At 35.5% G+C, this 17,482-nt stretch overlaps 1 protein-coding gene across 20 annotated transcripts in view; it reads right to left on the bottom strand.

Moving 5' to 3' along the window:
- BRAF (B-Raf proto-oncogene, serine/threonine kinase) overlaps positions 1-17,482 on the bottom strand; it is a 168,376-nt gene that overhangs the window by 80,457 nt on the left and 70,437 nt on the right. For 17 of the 20 annotated variants that reach the window (XR_015161978.1, XR_015161983.1, XR_015161980.1 and 14 more), the window contains exon 3: positions 9,177-9,440. The exons of 2 other annotated variants lie outside the window; for them this stretch is intronic. Coding sequence is in view for 9 of the 18 variants with exons in the window: in XM_086395215.1 (XP_086251341.1) it covers positions 9,177-9,440 (264 nt within the window). In the remaining 9 variants the exon portion in view is untranslated. Of the gene's footprint in view, positions 1-9,176; positions 9,441-17,482 lie in introns of those variants that run through there. One more of the 20 variants, XM_086395225.1, reaches the window with a different exon arrangement.

Raw genomic sequence — 17,482 nt, 5'->3', positions numbered from 1 at the left:
GGTCGAGTCGGTGATGCCATCCAACTTCTCATCCTGCCTTCAATCGTCCCCAGCATCATGGTTTTTTCAAATGAGTCAGTTCTTCGCATCAGGTAGCCAAAGTATTGGAGTTTCAGCATCAGTCCTTCCAGTGAATATTCAGGACTGATTTTGTTTAGGATGGACTGGTTGGATCTCCTTGCAGTCCAAGGGACTCTCAAGAGTCTTCTCCAACACCACAGTTCAAAAGCAACAATTCTTTGGTGCTCAGCTGTCTTTACAGTCCAACTCTCACATCCATACATGACTACTGGAAAACCCATAGCTTTGACTAGACAGACCTTTGCTGGCAAAGTAATGTCTGCTTTTTAATATGCTGTCTAGGTTGGTCATAACTTTTCTTCCAAGGAGTAAGCATCTTTTTATTTCATGGCTGCAGTCACCATCTGCAGTGATTTTGGAGCCCCCCAAAATAGTCTGCCACTGTTTCCACAGTTTCCCCATCTATTTGCCATGAAGTGATGGGACCAGATGCCATGATCTTAGTTTTCTGAATTTTGTAGTGCTGGTAGCAGTGCAAAATTAAGCAAAATCTATGAAGCAAAATTTTAAAGTATCTTATCAAAATTACAAATGTATATTTCTCTTTGATCCAGGAAGCCTGCTTTTCAGTTCAGTTCAGTCGCTCAGTCGTGTCCGACTCTTTGCAACCCCATGAGTTGCAGCACGCCAGGCCTCCCTGTCCATCACCAACTCCCGGAGTTCACTTAAACTCATGTCCATCGAGTCAGTGATGCCATCCATCCATCTCATCCTCTGTCATCCCCTTCTCCTCCTGGCCCCAATCCCTCCCAGCATCAGAGTCTTTCCCAATGAGTCAACTCTTCGCATGAGGTGGTCAAAGTACTGGTTTCACCTTTAGCATTATTCCTTCCAAAGAACACCCAGGACTGATCTCCTTTAGAATGGACTGGTTGGATCTCCTTGCAGTCTTTAGTATATCATAATATAACTGGCAACTATAGTACATCTCTACAATGGAATCTATAGCTATATGGCTGGCTCACATAAACATTAAAAGCAAAACATTAAACATTAAAAACAAAGCAAAACATTAAAAGCAAAATACAGAATAACATATACAATACGATGCCTTGTATGGAGAGGAGCAGCACACACCCCTGCCCCCCTGCCCCAAATAAAAAGTTAGCTAAAAGGCTCAGGGGAACCTGAGTGTATAGGGAGAGGGGCAGAAACAAGATTTCTTGATACAAATACCACATGAAAGAATTATCTATTCACAAAGGAAAACGGGTGGGCTCCCCAGGTGGCTCTGTGGTAAATAATTTTCCTGTCCATGCAGGAGATGTGGGTTTGATCCCAGGGTTGGGAAGATCTTCTGGAGGAAATGGCATCCCACTCCAGTATTTTTGCCTAGAAAATCCATGGACGGTGGAGCCTGGCGGGCTATAGTCCATGGTGTTGCAAGAGTCTGACACAATTTAGTGACTAAACAACAAAGGTAAAGGTGTAGGGGAGCACTGTTTCCATTTTTATAGATGGAAAGACTAAAAAGATATTTTCAGAAGAACCAAGTTAATGCCTCTTTTCCAAATTCCAAAATTAAGTGTCCTTGCTTGATCTAAGGCCATGATCTTAGTTAAAAACTAGCATCCTGCCTTAACAAAGATCTAAAGTCAATGTAATCACCTGAATATTTGCAAAGGAAAATATATCCAAGAAAAACAAAGACATATGTCCACACAGAAACTTGGACATGAATATTCACAGCATTATTACTAACAGCCAAAAGTGAAAACAAAATTCATAATGGCTAAAGTGTGTTTTGATACACACACAGAATATTATTCAACCATAAAAACGCATGAATACTGACATGCTACAATATGGATGAGCCATGGAAACATTATGCTAAGCAAAAGAAGTCAGTCACAGAAGACCACATATTCTATGACACCATTTATATGGAATGAAATGTACAGAACAGGCAAATCTGGAGAGGTAGAAAGGAAGTAAGTGATTGGCTAGAACTGGGAAGATGGAGTGACTGCTTAAGGGGTACACAGTTTCTTTTTCGGAGTGATGAAAACGTTCTAAAATTAACAGTGCTGACAGTTGCATAACTCTGTGAACAGACCAAAATTGTATAGTTTAAATAAGTAAAGTATGTCTATAAATGATATTTTAGTAAACCTATAAAAAATAAAACAAGCCAATTCTGTCTTTTAAACTACAAGTTCAAGAAAGTCAGCTTAGAACAAGCCACATTTCAGGAAAATTGGGTGAGATTTTTTTTTTTTTTTGATTAACTTATTGTTGTTAACACAACACATTAAAAATGTACACGAATGAGGGTATGTCATGTCTAATATACTTGAAATTCTATTAGATAGGTTGTTTAGCTGCTAAGTCATATCCAACTCTTTCGTAGCCCACCGGGCTCCTCTATCCATGGGATTTCCTAGACAAGAATACTGGAGTGGTTTGCCACTTCCTTCTCCAGGAGATCTTCCCAACCCAGGGATCGAACCCGCGTTTCCTGCATTGGAAGGCAGTTAACATCTAAATTTCATTAACACTCAATGTTGACCAGGATCTTGTGGGAAAAGGAAGTCTTATACACTAGACAGAATATAAACCAGTACAATTTTTCTGCATAAAATGTACATTTTATGAAGTTTTAAGTGTGCATACCCTATGACCCAATACTTAAGTCCCTAACATTAAAATATTCCCACAACATTTCAGGATATGTGTATTTAAATGTATTTTGCAGCATTTAATTATCCATAATGAAATAAATAGTTAATAAATCAGATATGATCATTCTAAACAATAATTTTAACCATAATAAAACAAGTAGCTTGACATTATGTGAAAGAAGGGGATAAGTATAAGGCAAAAAGATTAGTCCCTTTCTCCTGCCCCCGGCAATGTCCCCATCCTCCAGATAATCGCAATTACCAGGCTTTTATATATGATTCAAAGCCATCTCAAAGGACACACACATTTATTCTTTTTAGTCACTGTATCTAATGCATGACCTGGATAGTCTTAAGTAGTTCTGTACCAAGGGACACTTACCTTGTTTATACTTTTTTCATTTTTAGAAATAATGAGTACACATTGATTTTGATACAGAGTATATTATAAAATCTCTAAATTAACTTTTAAAGAAATTACAGTTTTGAAAATTTAAAGTAAACATATTTGTTAGAAATTCTGAAAAGGAAGAATAAATACCTCTAATACCATCATGAAACAATCATTGTAACATTTAGAAAAGAAGTTTTACATGCATTTCATGTGAGTTTTAATACAATAAAAGACAAGTAAGAATAAAGAACCAAACTTCAAATAAACACTTCTTCACACTAAAAGAGGTCAGTCCCTAGAAGAGGCCTCTAGGGTAGCTTTTTGCTTTTCCATATAAATTTTAGAATCAACTTTTCAGATAAAGTAGTAAGGGTGGGATAAGATCCCCCTAGAATTCTGCAGAAACTGCACGTAATTTTGATTAATTTGGGTGAGAAGTATATTTAGGAAGATTATCAAGAACAAAGTAACTTTTGATTTCTTTACTCTCTTCAAATGTCTTTCAATAAAGCTGTACAAATTTCTTTATAAAAGTCTTAAACATTTAAAAATTATTTTGTCAACGATATCATTTTTTAAATAAAATTGTATGTTCTAATTATTAAGTGCAGAGTTCTTATTATAATAGATTTTCTATGTAGACAAATTAACTGCTAAAAATAAGTTTTCTTTCTTTTTAATATTTATGTTTTTTATTTCTTTGTCTTGATTGAGACTGGATAGAATATTCAACTCCATAAGTAGTAGATCTGTCTTGCTTGTTTCCAATTTTAATGAGAACACAGAATCCTTCTTTAGACATACTTGATAGATACCCTTTATTAAGAAAGTTGTCTTTTATTCCAAGTTTACAGAGTTTTTTTGTTTCTTTCTTGTTACAAAAAGGTTTTCAATACATCAAATGTCTTGTTTACTGTATCTAGAGATATCCATACACTTTTATTCATTTAATCTGCTAATAAGAACTGCACTGACTGTTTTGGAGTGGGGCATCCCACACACATGTGGGATGTTAGTTCCCCACCCAGGGACTGAACTCATGCCCTGTGCAGTGGAAGCATGGAGTCCTAACCACTAGACCATCAGGGAAATCCCAGAGCTGCACTAATTTTTAAAAATCATTGTTATACTCCTAGAAGAATTATTTTTTTTAAATATATACATTGTTAGATTCAGTTGACCAGTATTTTATTAAAGATTTTTGCAAATATGTTCTTAGATTAACCTTTAGTTTTTCTTTATCAAGTGATCTTTGGTTTTAGAACCAAGATACACAAATTCTATAAATGAGTTAGGAAATGTTCTCTTTAACTTTTTTACAGAAGAATAAAATTTACATAGGACTAGGATTTTTTTTCATATTTTCTCTCTGACATATGACATTCAGAAGTGTCTTCAAATCTCTAAAAATGTGGTTTCCCATTATTGTTACTAATTTCTACTTTAATTACATTATGCTCAAAAAACACACCTTGTGTTTGTGAAGATTCCCTTTTTTGCCTAAAATGCAGTAGAAAAAATTTTCAGTGTCCCATACATTCTTGAAAAGAACGTGTGTTCTTTCATTTATTAGTACAAGGTTTACATGTCTATTACATAAAATTGACAACTATGTTCTTCACATCTTCTGTAATTGCTTTATCTACCTACATATCTATTTCTGGCCACACCACACGCCTTGTAGGATCTTAGTTCCCTGACCAGGGACTGAACCCCGGGGCCCTGACAGTGAAAGTCCCAAGTCATAACCACTGAACCACCAGGGAATTTCCTCTAGACTTTTATAATGGAATTATAAAATATATAGTCATTTTTGTCTGGCTATTTTCACTTGACATAATTACTTTCAGAGTCATCTGTGCTGTTGTGTATACTAGTAATACATTATTTCTACTAAGAAGTATTTCATTTGACAGATATACCAAACTTATTTAACCATTTCGGTAATGCCCAGTTTTGCACATGCCATGCAAAACTATTTATAAAAATACTTTCTCCAGGAAAGATATAGAAAAGCCACTTGATATCATTAGCCAACAGAGAAAAGTATATCAAAATCACAACAAAGTCCCACTTCATACTCAATAGGAAGGCTATAATCAAAAAGAAATAATTTTAAAAGTACTCCATTTATTTCACTGGTCTATCTGTCTATATCAGTACCAAAATGATTTACTTATTAATTTATAATAAGTTTTAGTATCAGGAAGTGTGAGATCTCCAATTTTGATCTTTTTTAAAGTTGTCTGAGTATTCAGGATTCCTTAAGATTCCATATGAATTTCAGGGTGGATTTTTCTATTTTTGCCGGAAAAAAAAAAAAAAAAAAAAAAGCTTTTGAGACTTTAAAGCTAAAAGACTTTAAAACATTAAGTTAATCTTCAAATTGCTTTCAAAAGTGGTTATACCATTATACATTCCTATCACCAGTGTACGAAAATTCAGTTATTCCATTCCACATCCTCACCAATAGTTGGTAAGGCCACTCTTTCATTTTAATCATTCTAGTAGGTGTGTGGTGGTATCTTGTGCCTTTAATCAGCTTTTTTCCTAACGGCCCATGATGTTGAGCATCTTCTTATGTGTTTATTTGCCATCCACATATCTTCTTTGAAGTATCTATTCAAATCTTTTGTCCACTTAATTGTTTCCTTACTGTTGAGTTCTAAGAGTTCTTTATATATTCTGAATACATGTCTTTGATCAGATATATATATATTTTGCAAAGATTATCTACTAGTCTGTGGTTTGTCTCTTTATTCTCTTAATATAGTCTTTAGAAGAGGAGAAGTTTTTAATTTTGATAAAGTACAACTTATCAATATGTTCATTAGGGATTGTGTTTTGGTGTTATATTTTAGAAACTGTTACCAAATTCCAAGTCACAAAATATTTTCCTCTGTGTTTTCTTGTACAAACTAGCTTTACATTTAATTCTTACTTTTCATTCCTTCCTCTGTGTTCAATTTTTTACATTTAATTCTTACTTTAAAATGTTTACATTTTTACATTTAATTTCTACTTTTCATTGCTTCCTCTGTGTTCAGTTTTCTCCCTAAGTCATTTCCAGGTAGTCCCTTTGGGTACAGCTTGAGAAAAGTAAACTCATCTGGAAAGGCTTTACTGTGCCCTGACTCACAGTGTACCCAATAAGTTAAACTCACACTTTAGCTAAGCAACTTACAGCATCACTCAGCACTCTTGAGTATATTATTCTACTGTCTTCTGGCTTCTACAGCTGCTACAAAGAAATTTTTTGATAATCTAACTGGAATTTCTTTATAGGTAATTTTTCCTAAGTGCTTTTAAAACAATATTCTTTCATTTTGTTACATCTAATAAGAATGAATTCAAATTTACTTAAACAACTTAAAGCTTATGCGTCTCAAATCCTTAATTTGTGTCTTTAATGAAGGTTAGCCATCATTTTTTTGAATTTTGCTCTATTCTTTTTCTGTTTTAAAAAAATATCTATTTATTTATTTATGGCTGTTGCTACACAGGCTTTTCTCTAGTGGTGAGCTGGGACTACTCTTTACTTGAAGTGGGCAGGCTTCTCATTGCGGTGGCTTCTCTTGCTGTGAAGCATGGGCTCTAGGGCTCTAGGGCTTCAGCAGTTGGGGTTCCTGGGCTCTGGAGCACAGGTTCAATAGTTGTGGTGCACAGGGTTAGTTGTTCCACAGCATTTGCAATCTTCCTGAAACAAGGATCAAACTCGTGTCTCCCACATTGGCAGGTGGATTCTTTACCACCAAGCCATCAGGAAGCCCCATTCCTTTATTCTGTTCTCATTTTCCGCTTTGAGGCATATGATGAAACTATTCAATCCATCCTTCATACCTATTAACCTCTCATATTTTCTATAACTCTCTTTCTCTGTTTTCCAGAGGTCACCAATTTTCCTCCTTCAGCTAAATTCAATCTACTTTTAAATTAATCCATTGAGTTTTTAAAAATAAATATTTTGATTTCTATACAGCATTTTAACACTTGGTCTGTAATATGCTGTAACCTGCTTGATAATTACTTCTCCATATTTGTTTTCTCTCTTTAACATTTTGTTTTCCATCATACCATTTGAAAGTAAGTTCTAAATTTATTGATCGAGACAGACTTCAGTATAGTGGCTATTCTTAAAGGTGGGTACTCAATTGAGGGAGCACAAGAGTACACTCTCAACATTAGAAATGTTCTATAATTTTTATCTGCATGGCAGGTACACATGCAGAAGGTCACTGAGCTGTACAGTTGAGATTTGTACACTTTACTATATGTAAGTTTTATTTTTAAAAAAGAGGTGAGAGAGGTTGCAGGCATCATAACAATTTACCCCTAAACATTTAAGCATATATTTCCTAAGAATAAAGATATTCTCCTACATTATATTATCTCTATTATCACACTTAAGGAAACTAATAATTCCATAAAAACATACTACATTCAACCAATATTTGACGTATCCCATTTCAAGAAGGACTTCTACAGCTCTTTCTCACCCTAGTCCCAAACCAGGATTACACAATGCATTTGGTTGTTTTGTCTATTGTTTGGTCTATTTGGTTTGTTTGGTCTATTTAGTGTAGAATAATCTCCAGTGTTTTATTCTCCATGAATTGAGAGTCCAGGCTGTCTTACGGAATGTCCATCTTTCGAATGTGTCTGCTTCTCATGGTGCTTAACTTTTCCCTTTACTTCTTGTCCTTCCTATAAAGTGGAAGGACCAGAAGCTTAACATTCAACACAATTATTTTTAGCAATAATACTTCAGGGATGATAAGTGTCATCCACTTTAAATTTTAAGGCCACCTAGAAATTCTGTTTGGTTCCTTCTTAGGAATCTAATTTTGCTGCTATTAAGTCTTCTAACTCACTGATGACAGACTATTTCTTCTTGCATACTGTAACTTGGGATTTTGACCTTGTCATTGAGGTATTATGTGTATGAATTACATAAGATCTATATGGGCTAAGGGAGGGATTTACATTTGTTTCTGGCCAGTGCCTGAGTGCTATTACTATTCCAGAACCTTTTTAAAAATTTCATTTCTTGGGTTGAGAATTCCTAAATAATGCAGGTAACATAATGATGAACCCCACACTATGGTAAGAACAGATCTACAGTTAAGAATTCACAAGGGAAACTTTAACCTTTATCTGGGGCCCTGGCAAAGACAGAAAAGTTTCACTGTTATTTATGTATGCTGGTGAACAGATTTTCTTCTAATTCACCCTTTTATTGAAGGTAAAGCTTTTCAAAGGTTCAGATTATGTGAGGATATAAGTTTCAACCACCTTTGTGGCATAAGCCGAAGGCCTAGTCTTGTGTCTCCACATCATGACATTCACATGCCTTTGTTTCACCGGGTAACTAACTGACCCCACTGGAGGCCACTAGAGCATAGTAAGTCAGCAAACATTTTCTGTGAAGCATTATTAATGCTATCTGAGGGGAAAAATTAAAAGACTACTTTGGCTTCAACTGTATTTAGTAATGAAATGTTTTTTTATTAATATCAAAATAACCATATACATTATAAAAAATGAGTGATGCGGGTAGGTGCGTTTTTCCATTCAGTTATGTCCAATGGCAGTACTTGTTGCACTTGAGATTACAGACCTTCTATAATTATCCTGCAGATTTCCCTGCTTTAAAGGTTATTTATAGAGTACTGTGTTCCAATGATGATATAATGATCAACAATCAAAGCTTATATAAACAAGAGGAAAAATGTCAAGCACAATAAGAATCCAACATTTGGTAATAAATCTGAATAAGGCTTTCTCTATGGCAAAGAACAAAGCTTACCTGACATATGTTAGACAACAAACAAGCTTAAGTCTCAAAATTCTGACTGATTCTAAACTAACACTCAGACGTGAGTGTGGTTCAAGCTTGGTAGACAGGTATACAAGTGACACTAAAGACAATGCGATTTGTTCCACTTAAGGAACACAGACTTTGGCATCAAATAACTATGTCTTTTCCATTCTGGTTTAAATGGTATCACATTTCATTTTCCACAACTAGTCTTTCTGAAAAATACAAAGAAAAAGCCACGATGAATTAAAAGCTGACTCACCACTGTCCTCTGTTTATTGGGCAGGAAGACTCTAACGATAGGTTTTTGTGGTGACTTGGGGTTGCTCCGTGACACATCTGTGGGATTTTGAAAAACTGAAAGAGATGAAGGCAGCACTGAAAGGCTAGAAGAGGAAGAAGATGTAACGGTGTCCGTTGATGCAGAGCTAGAAACAGAAAAATCAGTTCCATTCCCCAGGGATTCCAATAACTGTTGTTCTCTTTGTTGGAGGGCATCTAGCTTGCTGGTGTATTCTTCATAGGCCTATAAAATAAAGTAGACTTACATTGAATCTGGACTTTTTCCTGACAGTAACAAAAGGAAATATGAAATTTTAGTTTTTGATTATAATCTCTTTATAATCTAGCTAACAGGATTTTGTGTTACAAATTACAAAGTAAGTACTGGAAGTATTGTAAATTAGTACTTTTATCTTTAAATTGATAAATCTTGTTATAAGACACTCATCTAGAAACTGCACACACACATACATGTATGATGTCCGTAACAGCCATGAATATTAATTAAAAAAAAACTAGTGTTAGCTATTTTCTGGCCAAAACACAATTTACCTTCCAAACTACACATCTAACATAAGATAAACTACTACATCGAAGCATTTTTTTCTAGATAAGTTACAGGTATATAAGGTTTCACATCTCTCTCGGTCTCTCTCTAACCAACTGAGAGAGGTTGAAAAGGAGATGAGGCGTTAAGAGAGATCTGTCAAAAAGACAAGCCTAAGGTACACAGTCCAGGTGGCGCTAGTGGTAAAGAACCTACCTGCCAATGCAGGAGACATGAAATGTGGGTTCGATCCCTGGGTCAGGAAGATCCCCTGGAGGAGGGCATGGCAACCAACTCCAATATCCTTGCCTGGAGAATCCCATGGACAAAGGAGCCGGATGGGCTACAGTCCACGGGTTTGCAATGAGTCGGACACGACTAAAGCGATTTGGCAGGCAGGCAAAGGTACACAGTGCCAAATCTCACCATAATCACCAAAGTCTCCTCAATAGGGATTAGAGGATGCATAACTGTGACCTTTTTTTTGAAACAGTTATTAATTAAAAATATCTTCTTTTCCACACTATGGATACCTTATGACCTCCCCTTTCCCATGAAACACTTCTTAGAGAATAGAATTTTATTTGAAAAGGTGGTTTACATCCTGTAGTCAAGAAATTTTGAGACCATTACCCATCAGGGTATGTTTCTAGAAGTATCATTTTACTAAAGCTGAAAGGTCAAATGATCACATAAGATATCATTTTCTAAAAGCAGGAAGAATCTTGAAAATAGAATGATAATTGAAAATTAAGAGATAGAATGGATTCGAATGTATATGCCCATGGTTCTTTACTGCAGTGGTAATCACCTTCTCCCCTCCACACCATAACCCACCACCATGTCTCCCTACCACCCAAAATAGATACGACACTACACACATTTATAAAAGGCTACAAAATTTTAAAAGTGCCGTTTCCCATTACCTAGAGAGTTTATTACTGGGCTGCAGAGAAGCAAATGGCTGCATTTTTATTTGTGTTGTATATGAGAAAGAATGTTTTTGATACAAGGTAAGAGTAAGGAAGGGGAGATGCTTAAAATGTTAGCATTTATATAGATAGAGTTAAGTGGGGAGAAGAGAGTACTAGTACAGGAGACATTTTTAACAGAGTAAGGAGGTTAGAAATTTTAAGACAGAGGAAAACTACAGACTAGTACAGCTGACTGTCATACAATACCTGGGACATATGAAAGGGATCAATAGATGTTCATGTAATTTAAGTGAAGAATATGAACACAAATCATAAGACTAGAAAAGTGGGTAAAGGACAGCTTGGAGAGACTGTATACACTATGCTTTGAAGCCTGAACTTCACTCTACAAGCAAGGAAGAATTATCACAGGTAGAGAAGAATAATGAAGAAGGAAATGGCAACCCATGCCAGTATTCTTGTCTGGAGAATTCCATGGATGAATAACCTGGTGGGCTACAGTCCATGGGGTCACAGAGAGTCACACATGACTGAGTGACTAATACTTTTAGAGGAGAATAAAGGAGAAGTTTCAATTCAATATAGGCCACCACACCTGATGTCTAATGTCACCATATAATTTTTTTTAGAGGGGAAGGGAAAATACTAAAATGAGCTACTGAAGGGCTTAATTAAACTACATAAAAAAGCACTCTCCTTTACCATCTAATAGTTGCCCAATGCTGACCCCAAAACGTTTCACAGCATTTCACGGCCTTATAGCCAAATCAGTCCAAAATCTACTGATCTATGTTTCTACTTAGCTTTCAGTTCCATGGGCTAATTACTTAAGGACATCTTTTTTCAATATGATCCACTTATTGATACTTAATCATTCAATAAATATATATTGAGCATGCATGTACCTGGTACTATTTGGGGCTCAAACCACCAAAATAAAGACCAACACAATTCCTATCCTTTGAAGATTATATACATACAGCCTAAGGAGGCAAAAATTCCTCCTTGCATAGATCATATAATCTTATTATCATCTAAGCAGGTACATTTACTACGCAGAGTTAAGCTTAGGAAAAGTAATAAATGTCAACAAATTTTCAGAATGTTAATTCTGTATCAAAACATTAGCCTTAATTTTTGAAAATATATTATTCCCTCCACTGTGGATTACAATCTATTATTTCACTGCATTTATCAATAACTCTTTCTTAAACACAAAACATTTACTTATTCCATCTCTCTCCATTCTCATAGATGCAATCTACCAAGGTACTTCCTTCCCCGCCTTGTTTTGTATCTGGTTTGGCTCATTTCACCCCATTATCCTTGCTGCATTCAGTGTGGATGGTGATTACTCTTATAACACTCCTGTCTTAAAGTTCTCTAAACCTCTTATCTACAAAGGCATTTATTTCTACTCTACATACAAGATTCAGAGATACAAATAATTCTTTACAAAAGTGTTCTAAATGATGACAAGATCTCAGTTGGGAACCTCCCACACTCCTGTGCACACACACTTTTCTTAAATTTCTTAAATGTCTTAAATCTCACTACCACACTACTCTGGTTAATGGTCAATATCAATCTCTTAAAGTTTTTCAGATTTCTTTGCTATTTTCTTCCCATGCTTTATGACTCACGATTTCAACAATGCCACTGGTAACATCTTAGACTGTCTGGTTAATTCTTAATTCTTTTATCAACTTGCTTGTTAAATACCAACTCTGGGTAAATTCCATCATTCAATGATTCAGTTCTTTCTCTCAGGTTACCACATATTACTGAAGAAAATAATAAGACAAGGCCATTGAGTTCCATTATCAATTCATGGAAATTAGTCCTCTACATTATTGCATGAAAATTTGTACTTATTTTTAATTCATATTACATTTCTCACAACATTTACTCCAACCTTTTCTATGCTTCTCTGGCTCCTAACTTCATTCCCCAACCTTTAATTCACTCAAAAAATACCACTACATTCAAATTTACTCTGAAGATCAAAGCCATCAAATCAAAGCTTCCTCCTCTTTCTTTGAGCATTTCTCTCCATTTTTCCCCATCCTTTTTTTTGTTCTTAATTTAATTCTAGCATTGGGTGGTTAAGGTCCCCCACTATGGAGGCCTTGGTTCATCACTATCTCCATTTTTTCTTTTATCTTCCAACTTTCCCTCTTCCTTTGTTTTCTTACCCTGAAAATGTGAGTAGGTCATCTTGCATAAACATATACTTCAAGCATCAATACTACCATCAATGAAATTCCTTTGGTGCTTCAAGAAGTTGCAGAAACCAGGTATTTCTTCAAGAGGCAGCTTTTCCAAAATATCATTCTTTCTCATCAAAATCCTACCCATTTTTCAAAGTCCAATTCAAAGCTCTGCTTGATAAACTCCAAAATCAGTACTTTCTTTTCACCTTCTTTACAGTATTACCACACTTTTCTTTATATGGTTTAAAAAAATCATTTGTGAAAAAATTTTGTGAGCATTGAGATAAATAATAGTAAAGAAAGTTATCACAGAGACTACCACATAGCAAAAACCCAATACTTTTATTAGTAGTAATAAGTAGTAATAGTTCTTATCATTATTACTGTTACTACTATTGGGTTGGTCAATTAGTTCATTCAAATTTTTCCACAAGACATTACAGAAAAACCTGAACTTTTTCTCTAACCCAATGTACTACTTGACTAGGTTCTCAACATGACTCTACCAAACTGTAAGGCATTTGAGGGCACAACTCACGGTATTTATTTTTTTAATCCATTAGTTCATTCAATGGCTTCTTTCTTAAACTGAAGTATAGTTTTTGAACTAAAAAAATGAAAGAATGTAGAGAAAAGAACACAATATTATTTAGATGAAAATACTCCTCAAATTGATATACAGATTCAATGCAATCCTTATCAAAATCCCAGTTGGCTTTTCTGCAGAAATGGACAAGCTGATCTTAAAATCACAAAGAAGTACAAAGGACTTGGAATAACTAAAACAATCATGAAAAAGAACCGAGTTGGAAGATTTACATTTCCTGATTTCAAAAGTTACTACATAGCTACAATAATCAAGACATGTGGTACTGATATATACATAACACAACAAATTAAGAGTCCAGGGGGAAAAAAGCCTTACATTTATGGTTAATTGATTTTTGACAATGTTACTAGTACAACTGAATATCTGCATGCAGAAGAATGAAGCTGGACTATTACCTAACATCATGTTCAAAGATTAACTCAAAGTGGATCATATACTTAGGAAGAGCAAGACCCAGAGGGGCAGGATGGGCAGAGGTGTGAGGGATGAGGGAGGGGATACATGTATTGTTATGGCTGATTCATGTTGTAGTACGGTAGAAACCAACACAACATTCTAAAGCAATTATCCTCCATTTAAAGATAATTAAAAAAAAAAAAAGAGTTAAAACTAAAAAACTCTTACTACTGCTGCTAAGTCACATCAGTCATGTCCAACTCTGTGCGACCCCAGAGACGGCAGCCCACCAGGCTCCCCCATCCCTGGGATTCTCCAGGCAAGAACACTGGAGTGGGTTGCCATTTCCTTCTCCAATGCATGAAAGTGAAAAGTGAAAGTGAAGTCGCTCGGTCGTGTCCGACTCTTCGCGACCCCATGGACTGCAGCCTACCAGGCTCCTCCATCCATGGATTTTCCAAGCAAGAGTACTGGAGTGGGTCGCCAGTGCCTTCTCTTAAAAGAAAACATTAACAGAAGTAACTCATCATGACCCTGGACTAGGCAATAGTTTCTTAGATGACACACCAAAACACAGTAACCAAAGAAAAAGTAGATGAACTTGACTTCATCTAAATTCAAGCTTTTGTGCTTCAAAAGACACTATCAAAAGAGTGGGAAAAAAAAAAAAAAAGACATCTCACAGAACAGGAGAAAATATTTGCAAATCAAATCTGACAAGGATTTATCACCCAGAGTATACAAAGAACTCTTACAACTCAGCAATAAAAAGACAACCCAGTTTTTTTAATGGGCAAAGGATCTGAATAGACATTTTCCCCTAGAAAATATAAAAATGGCTAATAAGCACATGAAAAAGATGCTTAACATTATTAGTTACTAATGAATTACAAATCAGAACCATAAGGAGATGCCAATTCACACTTACTAGGATGGCAATAATAATAATAAATGGAAACTAACAAGTTGGCAATGATGTATAGAAACTAGAACCCTCACACATTGCTTGTGGGAATGTAAAATGGTACAGCCACTTTGGAAAGCAGTTTGGTAGTTCCTCAAAAAGTTAAAACAGAGTAACCAAAGGACACAGCAATTCCATCCCAAGGTACATAACCAAAAGAACTGAAAACATGTCTACCACAAAAACTTGTACATGAATGTTCATAGCAGCTTTACTCATGATAGCCCAAAAATGGTAACAAGCTAAATGTCCATCAGTTGATTAATGGATAAACAAAATGTGATGTATCCACATGATAGAATATTAGCCAAAAAAGGAATGAACGCTACATGCTACTTGGTTGAATTCATTCACACAAAATGTTCAAAAAGGCAAATGCACAGATTAAGAAACTTAGGTTAAGTGGTTGATAAGGACTGGAGAGAATGATTGCCAATGGGTAAAAGGTTTCTTTTGGGGGTGATAAAAATGTTTTGGAATTATATGATGGTGATGACTGTACAATTTTGTGCATATACTATAAATTACTCAACTGTATACTTTAAAAAAGTGAATCACAGTTCATGAATTATTTCTCAATTAAAAATGGGAAGACGATTAAGGCCCTACTTAATTAAAACATAATAGGAAAAAACAATGGAATAAAAAATTTCTATCATTAGAGTTCATTATATTTATTCTTATTGAACTTAATCTCACAAGATACAATGAAATCTTTCAAACTGTCCACAACTGATAATTAATGAACTGTTCTGTATTTCACAGGAAGCACCTAGCTTCCAGTATTATTTTCACTACAGTATCTGTTTTGATAAATGTTTTTGCATTATCTTGGGTTCTACACAGGCTAAAGATCAGAAACGCTGTAAGCATAGTAATAATGATAAAGCAATTAAGAGCACAGGTTCTGATAAAAAAGAAAAAAAAAGAAGACATACACATGGGGAAAATGTAAGCAGTTACAGAAGACTCATTAAAAAAACACAGATTCTAAATTCAAAATGTCTAGCTTCAAACTTTGGCTACCCCATTTACCCGTTGTGTAATGCTGGTCATGTTATTATTAAAATCCTTTTTGCCTGAGTCTCTTCTTCGATAAAATGGAAATGAGTATTAAATATAACTCATAGGGCAGGTTGAGGCTTAAATGATCTACTATATGCTTGGAACAGTTCCTGGCATAGCAAGCACTCAATAAATGTTAGGAGCTTTACTGTCTGTCTGCAGGGGATCTGAGCATACACATAAACTTGGTGGTAGCTTGGAGGGTTATTCCAGAAACTTTATTCCCTTCATTTCTGCTGCTGCTGCTAAGTCGCTTCAGTTGTGTCCGACTCTGTGCAACTCCATAGATGGCAGCCCACCAGGCTCCCCCGTCCCTGGGATTCTCCAGGCAAGAACTGGAGTGGGTTGCCATTTCCTTCTCCAATGCGTGAAAATGAAGTTCTCACTTGCGTCCGACTCTTAGCGACCCCATGGACTACAGCCCATCAGGCTCCTCCATCCAAGGGATTTTCCAGGCAAGAGTACTGGAGTGGGTTGCCATTGCCTTCTCCACCCTTCACTTCTGGAATCCAATAAATCAGGTCCAGAAACAGAAATCTACTTCTAGAAAAGCATCCAGCATTATATCTTACATACAGAAGGCATTCAAATAATTTGATGAGTAAAAATAAAAGAACTGGGACAAAAATAAGAAATTCTGGGAAATGACTTTTAGGGGAAATATCTTTTCTTTGTGTGATGGTAAAAAGAAAAGACTGGAACCAAAGACTGAAAAGACAAAACTGAAATTCTTTTAGAGTACGATAGCTCATTTCACTGCAGTTATCATCAAGGGAATCAATAGTGTTAATTATTATTCATATGCCAGTAGGAGAAAATCTAGAACTTAAAAGCTTGCTTTTAAATAAATTAGTACACAAAAAAGAGAAAGTCATGAGGATTTCTGATGGTGATATAACTGATTTCATTCTGTTTTGCTATGAGGAAGAAATGTGGGGATAGGTAAAGATTTAACTTTCTATGGAAACATCAAAATGGTTTCTTTGGAAATGCTATGTAATGAAGTAACTAGAGCACAACTTCTATCTGCCAGTGCACAAACTAATCTGAAGCCAGACTGTGAAAACTGGAAAATTTTTACTTTTTAGCCTCTTATTTCAGAAAATGTAAGCTGAGTCACTAGTCTAGGAGTTATGTAACCCCATTCTGGTTGGTGAGATGTAAAGACTTGTAGGGGATTTGAGAGGAGGGTTTTCCTCCGTGAAATAACTCAGTACACCAGAGTATCTGTGATCCCTGCTTCTGGACTTGAGGTATTGTGTTAAGAGTACAATTCTAAGATCTGCTGCAGACAGAAACCAAAAGGATGGTAGCAATCTATGCCAGTGTGTAATAACAACCTTGAGCTGTAGAACCAACTTTGAATAATGTACCTCCATGTTTGTCATTATGGGAGGAGAAATTAAAAACAAGTTTGGACAGCCTGTTGTTTGTTTTTTGCAGATCTCCTAGATTTATTCTCCAATTTTTCCCATCTTTCCTTTAATATTTTCTTTGTTTTATTCTGCTTTCTGGAAGATGTCCTTGACTTTATGGCGTGTGTTTGTCTGTTTATA

The sequence above is a fragment of the Bos grunniens genome, chromosome 4, assembly GCF_055505025.1.
Source record: "Bos grunniens cultivar Pamir isolate PY7600 chromosome 4, Bosgru_T2T1.0, whole genome shotgun sequence".
Lineage (NCBI taxonomy): Eukaryota > Metazoa > Chordata > Mammalia > Artiodactyla > Bovidae > Bos > Bos grunniens.
Note: the sequence above shows the minus strand (reverse complement) of the source record. Positions and strands in the feature narration are given on the sequence as shown.